We start from the raw sequence: 8,431 nt of genomic DNA, 5'->3' as shown, positions 1-8,431 counted from the left end.
TCAGGGTGGAAGGGCTTGAAATACAGCACATGTGTAGTCCAGCAGCCCTCTTAGGCTCCCCGGACCCAAGGCTGCATGCCCAGGTAATGCCCTGCTGTGGCACTCAGTTTTCTCAATGGCCCTGGTGCTCCTGGAAGAAAGTGCTGATTCTGGGGCTGCAGCAGGAAGGGCAGGAGATGAGCCTGGAGCAGCAGGCAGAGCCAGAAGGGAAGGCACGCACAAACACAAATGAACAGAGTCCCTCCACCGATGCGGGAATAGCAAGGGGGCCCAGAAGCCGGCCGAGAGAGCTCCCAATGGCTGCAGCCGGAACCTGCGAGCAACAAAACCTATGAAGTATTGGGTCACAATCCAAAGCATAAAATAAATATCTGTGAGTCAATATTCACACAAAGGCTGCAATGAATAAATAAATGAGGAGGGAGATGCAAATCTTCCCTGCAGATTCTTCCTTCCTCTTTCCTTCTTTCTCTCTTTTCTTCCTGTTGTCAAACTAATCTATGGAGACAGTCTCTCCTCAAGAAGATAGAGTGTAACTCTCCAGTTAAGTGAGGGAGGCACACAGTGATTTGCTTCCAACAAAGCGTGGAAGGAGGTGAGGAGTAATTATCTTGTGGGAATGGAGTCAAGGGAAGATAAAATCTAACACTGGATCAGGCCAAGTGTATCCAGACAGACTTATCTGAGGTTGGATTTTTCGTGGTTGCTCACTCGACTAGAAGTGGCTGTGGCAGTGTTCTCCGTTGGGTTAATGAAAGCCGTGCTCCATGGTGGCCTACCGCCGGCAGGTTGAGGTGGCAGAACCTTCTGGTGCAATGCATAAAGCTAAGTCAAAGACGTGGGCAGATGGGAATGTGGATTTTATGGAGGGGGAATATTCAACCATACGATGGGGGCCAGGTGACCATCTCTCCACTAAGGTATTACAAAATACATTTATGACGAGGGCACCAGCATCCTTGCAAAGTTCTGTGGTGGCTTTCTGCCCCATGATGCGGTTCATAGCGGAAGAGGAGGCCACTAACAGAGATCCCACCAGCAAAACAAAAACTGCGTCACGGAGATTTTGGTGGAGGGGACTTAGCCCGAGTTGCTTACGCCAACGCTGGAGGCTGAATGAGGGAGAAGGCCATTCACCAAGGTCATCCAGAGGTCGTAACCTGGGGAGCAGCTGCCACTGGGGTTGAGAGAACAAGGACGAGGCGGGGGGCGGGGGGGGGTTACCCAGAAGTCTGGGGCTCAGGCTTCCGAGAAGGGGCCCTGAAAGCTTGCTGCTGCTCCTTCTGAGAGTCCTCAAGAGGCTGGTTCTGGGAAGGCTTCAAGACTACAGAGGCCGAGACCAACTGGGGAGAGCCCATTGCTGAGTTGGTGTTTCAGGAACAGCAAACTCAAGAAGGAAGTTCCTTCTCCCTTCTTCCTGCTTCCTTTTCCCCTAGAAACCCTTCTGAACAGGACTTAGGGGCTACCAGTTAGAAAAGGAGGAACCTAGTTTGTGGAATCCTGGCTCAATGTGGTAAAGCAGAATCTAGAAGAGTGGATTCGGAACTGGGGGGACAACAGCCCAGTAACCTGCACAGAACCTGCTTTGTCCCATCCACTTCCAAAGCCAGCCTCTCCAAGACAGGCACTTTCTTGAAATCTCTCCTTGCCATGGCCGGACTGGGTTTTAGTAAATACTGGTTGAGTTTACTAAATATTTACTAAATTTTGTAAATACAGCATCATGGATGAAGTTACTGTAATCCCGAGATAGTACAATCCACCTGACCCTCAGACCTCAGCATTTAGCAACACCCCACATAACCATAATGCTCCATGTATCTATCGAGCTGGAAAGTTGGTTTTCTCTTCACTCCAAGAGGATCGTTTTGTGCAATGTCATCTCAGGGGAGCAGAGCCTTGTCTTCTGAATAAGTGGTAGCCTCTTGGCTCTGATGAACAGAGGTACTGAGGGGCAGCTTAACTCTCCTATAAAATAACTTTAAAAAAATCACAGGAAAGGCAGGGATCAGCTTCCATGGTGACGGGGATTTCTAAAGAGTCTGCACATAAAAAAAAAATACAAGACAAGGTCTCAGGAACTTGCGAGGACTTGCTAAAAATAGTCCGAGCACCAGTAGGAAAGCTCAGCATTTACATCTAACCAGCATTTTTCTTCACCCGAAAAGGCTGATAGGGAGAATTTCTGGTCTAAGAGTTAATGGTATTAGGTGAGTGATTGATCACACAGCTCCTGGAAGAAGGGCCCAAATACAATAGTCTGGTATCAGCAACTACAGTGGTGGCAGGTGTGTAATGAGGACAAAGAACTGTTCTCCGGGGCCTCGAAATGGCATTGCTACCAACACACTCAGCCCAGAATTATCCATGTCAAATTAACGACACTTCTCTGGTCTTTTTCTTTCTACTGAAATAAAAATGATAATAAATGAGCTTCGCTGCTTGGCAAGAGATAATATATCAGCTTTTTCTTTGAAATACTCAGAACTTAATATCAATGACATTACATGCCATGCATGAAAAGACTCCAACTGTTAAGAACTGTGCAAAATTATTTTTACTGCAATGTTAAATTCCAAAGAAAAACACCAGAAATTGCTACGCGAATTTGCATTTACAACCTTCATTATTTTCAGGATATGGTTTTGCCACCGAATTCCAGTGAGTCATGTGTTCATGCCAACATTTTCAGGGAAAGGTTTATGTGAAGCTATATCCCATTCAATCATTTTTTTTTTAAAAGTGGGTCTTTGAAAAATAAAATGGGACTTGTTTATATCAAGGAGGCCAAGCTACAGGGACGTGGGGTAATATGTATATCCTAAAAGTAGACATTTTATTCTCAACTTCCATGACTGTCAGAACCCAACACCAGCGTGACTGAAGGAGAAGATGGTCTATTTTCCCATCATTTCTAAAACAGGATGAAAGATCACAGGGCACTCAAGTCACAGAGGCAGCCACGAAGATTATAGAACCATAAAAAGCTCCGTGACTTGCTGCGTGCTTGATAAGAGCAACAGGATAAAGTGATTTAAGAAGGAAGGCGTATTTTAAACACGGAGGAAGGATGCTTAAGGACTGGCTAATTTGTTTTCCTCTAAAAATCTTCCTTGTGGTTCTCCTGGGAAGCCTGATCAATTAAAACTCTACATGCTATTCTACTTGCGAGAAGGATGAGGAATACATTTCTCGTGTTATTACATAAATGAATCTCGTCTTCAGGGCTTTGAAATATATCTTTATCCGGGCTGTAGTGGATTTGTGTGCTGTCTCATCTTTCTTCTGCGTTACAGTGAAATTGATTTTATGATTCTGTCCTCATAAATTACAGGCCTGAGGCTGTAACAGACTGGAGGAGTTTTGTCTGTGTGTTCCCGAGTTTCAGAGGCTGGGCCTGTCCCCCCCCCCCTTTTTTTTTCTTTCTGAACCACATATAGCTCTTCAACCTTGCAGTTCTGGTTCCAGTTCTGGAGCTAAACATGAAGTTTGAAAACGAAGGGTCTGTTAGGCCCAGGATGTGTTTGTGGCTTGTTTGGATCCTCTGAACTATTATCCCTGAAGCCTTTAGCATGTCACTGGAATTAAACATTCTGTTAAGAACGAATAGAATGATCACCGTGCAACTGAATGCACGTTAACATGGGCACCGTTATGAAACTAATGGCAGTAAAACTTGAAGGATGTCTTTCTCCTCTCCTCACTCTCCCTCCTCGTTGAGAGCAAAGTAACCCATAATAGCACTTGCATTTCTGACAGTCCTACGGGGTCCTACTTACATGTCAGGCTTTGGTCACTCAGTCCAGAGAAGTATGACCTTAATACCCCGCCTTTAAAAAGAAAGCGAAGCTCTGCTGGTCCCTCCACTAGTCTAATGAGAGGGAAGGGTAGAGCCACCGTATATAACTATGGGCCATGCCAAATTTGTTGGTCCTCAGTCTTACCCTTGGGAGCTCGGGTAATTTCTTGAGGCCACCTCAGAAAGACTGAGGGTAAAGGAAGGGAAACAGAAATCAGGTCTCTTCATCTTGCTCCCTGGCAGGTGTGACCCCCCTGACCCAGCCTGACCCCAGGCTTAAATTTTGGGAGTGGGTGGGAGTTCTGGGATGAGAAGCCAGTGGAGGCGTACGCAGTCCATCTCTCCCACATTCACCCAGCACGTGGCTTCTGGGTCCAAGGCTCCCCTTGCCGTCAACCCAGCTGGATACGCAGCCACCCAGTGCCCCGACCAGGCCAGAATAAAGGTGGTCATGGGAGCATTAAGTTGAAGCGGAAGATGGTTCTATAAATATATTTTCTAAACCAAATGTTACTCCTAATGTTCGGGTTATTTTTAAGCCCACTTAAATCTTTTGGTTTTAATATTGCAATTGCCCTTTTGCCTTCTTTGCGTAATAATTCTAGAAAGCGATCATTTACATCAGTACAGTTCATTATTATCCATCAACTGAGAAAACACGGCCCCAAAGCACAACTGTTTGGCCCGGTGCTTTGTGCCAATCTCAGAACGAAGGGGAAACAGTCAATCATGGCAAATATAATAGGATACAGAAGAGTTTCCCACTTTTTTTGCCAAGTTGACTTTGTGGTCATGACATCTCTGGATATCCAACATTTCTGTACTCACAAGGAAGAATAGAATTCAGTCTAGACTTGAGTTGCGGCTTCTCTGGTCCTCCCTGTGCCCTTGCTCGCGTGGGCACCGTTCCTCACCCAGTGCTCACCGATGTGCAGGGTGACGTGTCGGTGTGCGCACTCCGGGCCCTTCCCGAGACTCTGAGTTCTCAAGGGCAGAAATTGCTTCTCACTGTTTTCTGGCACCGTAAACCCTGGTTCACACAAAGTTCCCAAAAATATTTGTTGAATAGGCCAAGTGTGTGTGTCCTATTTCTGATACCTTTTTAGAGATGCTGTTATAACACAAGTCTCTAGCGCACACACAACAGTCAAACCACAGGTAGCGAGTGTCCCTGGAACCAAACTCAGTGAAAATGATTGTTAAGGAGTGAGACAGATAATATTCCAATATACGTGCGGCTGTGGCGACCTGTCCATTGCTGTGTCATACTTTTTGTGGGTTGGGAGTTACTGTTTTTGACTTCTCAGTCAATAAAATGTTTCCAATGAGAATTCTACAAGAATACGAGACATTTTGTTTACATCACATGATTTATTTTGGGATTATCCCTCTTAAGTCCTGCATGCATTGTTAGCAGAAGAAGTTGGACTTGATCTCGACTTCCTTTGAAGGGCCCGCAGGTCCAGAGTCGCTGTCCGTAGTTTCCTCACGGACGGCCCTTGAACCCCGGGCCTCGGTAACACTGTCAGCGACCCAAGCGATGTTCAATAGAAAAATTTACCCCATGTCATTTGTTTAATGTAAACAAGGCCATAGGCAGAGCGAGTGTTACAGTAACACTATTTTACAGGGCCCGGAAACATGATTATCTGTCTTCTGTGAGCACATCCAGTGCCACAGTGACATGCGCATTCTGATTAATTGTGCAACCCAAAGTAGGATGACCATGTATTTTGGGGTTTTAGCATTTCACTGTAACTTCGGTCAATACCTAAGAACTTCATAATTAAGTGGTAATTGTATATTAATGCAATAATTTATGGAAATATGTTACCATGGATTATGAAGGTAATTCCATAATTTGTGCCCTGTAAAATTAAGTGTAACAATCTTTACACTAGCAACAGTGTAAGCAAGCTAAGGATTTTGGTCCTTTTATATAATATACACACACATATATACACATGTGCACACACAATGATGTACAATTAAACCAAAAAGCTGTGAAGCCCCTCGTGGCTCCCATATTGCACCGACACGAGAACATCCCACAGTTATAAAGTGAGTACAATGATAACTGGCTGAGGACACACCGAGTTCTATCAAGTAAAGAATGTGGCTCATTACTAAAGATAACCCCAAAGACTGCACTGTTAGAGAGAAAGATGAAAAAAAAATGTGAATACTATTTATACCAATGTGAAGCAAGGCTACAACTGAGTTTGGAATTTGCTTGTGACAATCAGTTGCCAAGACGGTGCTTTCTACCCAACACAGTGCTCTTTGCTCACTGTCTTGCAAATAATAAACCTCAGAAATATTCAGCTTCTGAAAGACAGCAAGAAAAAGACTAACAATGTAGTACAATGTTTCACTAACAAACCCAACTCACTGTGAGAACTTGTGCTGGCTCTAGGTCTGAATTATCCATGAATAAAAGGAAGAGAGAAGAGAGAGAGAGAGGGAAACTGAGAAGAGAGACAAACTATACCGTAAGCTTTCGTTGATTACAAATCAAAGTTATTCCAATAACTTAGAAAAATATGTTTTAAGAAGCAGCATACACACATACAAAAAAAATGAGTTAAAGCTTTTCTCAGCTTGGTTTCATAGATTAGCTACAGGGTCCCTCTGCGAAATCAAAGATAAAATAGTATTTGGTTTGGGAGGTCACATCAGCGCTGTCACACCCACTGAGCACTATGAAAACATTGAGAAATATCTAATATCTCTAAATGCTGTATTTCAAATACGCCCACATCAGTGGACTATAACTAGATCCCAGGCTGAAGCTGTTGCGGTATTCCTTACGTGGGCTGGTGAGTAAATACAGCAAACTTAATGCTTTCCCTCCACTAAAAATCATTTAAAGAAAAGCATGCACAAAGTAACTACCTCCCACTTTTGCTTTTCCATCTTTTTTGCTTAATGAATTTCTTAGAAGGAGCTAACAAAGATTTGCATTAAATTAGAAATGGAGTCTTTTCATTGTTAATTAACAATGGTAAGTGTTCTAGAGCCAAGAATATTCACAATCGTTCGATATTTTGTTCTTAATAAATAGCAAAAACTAACTATAAAATAAATCGGAAAAAACGAACCCGACACAAGGAGCAGGAGGTATACAACGTGCGCCTGCGCACACGCTCGCACACTGCAGCCACGGAAACGCTGCATCAGCTGGCCTCTCGGCAGGGTCTGCAACCGGAGGTTTGACGGCCTGCTCCCACACATAGCGGTAAACAGACAAGAGGAAAAGTGCTGCTACTTAGCATTTCAACTACAAAAAGGAGACACAAGCTTGAAAACAATATATGTGAGTGGCAAGCATCACGTGCAGGAGGAACGGAGAGCGGATTAGCGGACACCAGTTTGTAAATCAGTCCGAGCACGCTGCACGCGCCCCTGAACTGCCCATCCACCCAAATTCTCTCACACGTAAACAGGACACACTGGTTTGTCTGCTTGTTTTAAACCTGTCTTTAAAATAATTTAAAACAAAAGACCGAACAAAACTTTTTTCAAAAATGTAAACACTAGGGAGGCCATTGGCATTTCCATTGCTGCCTACGAGTTATCATCAGTCAGTCCCCACACAGACGCTACCGCATGATTCGGTGAGAAAAGTCGAATCGTAGAGCAAGTTTATGAAACGACTTTCAAAGAGGATAAGAAAAAAAAGGTTCTCAACCCATACATGTTAATTAGCATAAAATGGTACTATTTTAGTAAGCACTACCAATGGTGAGCCCAGATTCAACGTTACTGCAAAAAATGCCATGGTTTAAATAAACTGGGACCTGTACAAAAAAATTAATCACTCCATGGCTATGTGCACAAGAGTAAAAGAACATTTCTTTAAAAATATACATATATTAACTAAGAATTTTATCATCATATTAAATTGTTACTCTTAGAAAAGTTGAAGTCAATGGTTCTCTACACATCCGTCTCCCTATTAACTCATTTGATGGTCCCTGAATTATATATATTTTTTCATTTACAGTTTTTCATATTTTGTTTGGTAAGAATGCTGATCTTAAAAAGTTATAAAAATTGGGTTCTTTTTGCTACTTATTAATCCAAAAGAATGTAAGTGTCTGAGTCCCAGAGAACATCAAAATGCCTTGCTACCTAAAAGGATATTAAAATAACAGAAATATCAAAGTCATGACATCAGAAATTCTGCAGCTTTTCACACAGGCATCGGAAATGCTCATTTCCTGAAGTTCCTTTGATTGTGTCCTGGATTCAAGGACGTGCAAGTTTACACATAGAACCTTTATGATAAAGCCAAAGAAAGCAATATTGTACAGCACACTTTACTGAAATTGTCCACTCAGTGGGCTCGTAATGGTTCTGTCCAGTTTACAGCAACACTTCATTTAAAAAGGCTTCTTATCCTCTCTGCCGTGGGTGGAACCGAGTCTTTTTGGGAAATGCAAACAGTTCTGCTCCCTCAGTCACCTGAGAGGTGCTGTTCAGGGTGTGGAGGAGGCGTGGAACTTCACAAACGCGATGGCGGCCAGCTCCTTGCAGAACTCCTCCAGCACGATCACACCCTCCAGCAAGGTGACGTGGTCGATCCTGGGCAGGGACAAGCAGGCGACACATCAGTTCAAGGTGCCAGCG

General features: G+C 43.6%; 1 protein-coding gene across 1 annotated transcript in view; it reads right to left on the bottom strand.

Moving 5' to 3' along the window:
• Positions 1-5,150: 5,150 nt before the first annotated feature.
• FHIP2A (FHF complex subunit HOOK interacting protein 2A) overlaps positions 5,151-8,431 on the bottom strand; it is a 32,696-nt gene continuing 29,415 nt past the window's right edge. The window contains exon 17 of the mRNA XM_037132856.2: positions 5,151-8,386. Coding sequence (XP_036988751.2) covers positions 8,281-8,386 — 106 coding nt within the window. The 3' untranslated portion in view covers positions 5,151-8,280. The remainder of the gene's footprint in view (positions 8,387-8,431) is intronic.

This window comes from Artibeus jamaicensis, unplaced genomic scaffold (genome assembly GCF_021234435.1).
Source record: "Artibeus jamaicensis isolate MK-2021 breed Jamaican fruit bat unplaced genomic scaffold, CSHL_Jam_final contig_490, whole genome shotgun sequence".
Taxonomy (NCBI): Eukaryota; Metazoa; Chordata; class Mammalia; order Chiroptera; family Phyllostomidae; genus Artibeus; species Artibeus jamaicensis.
This window is presented reverse-complemented; position numbering and strand designations above follow the sequence as displayed.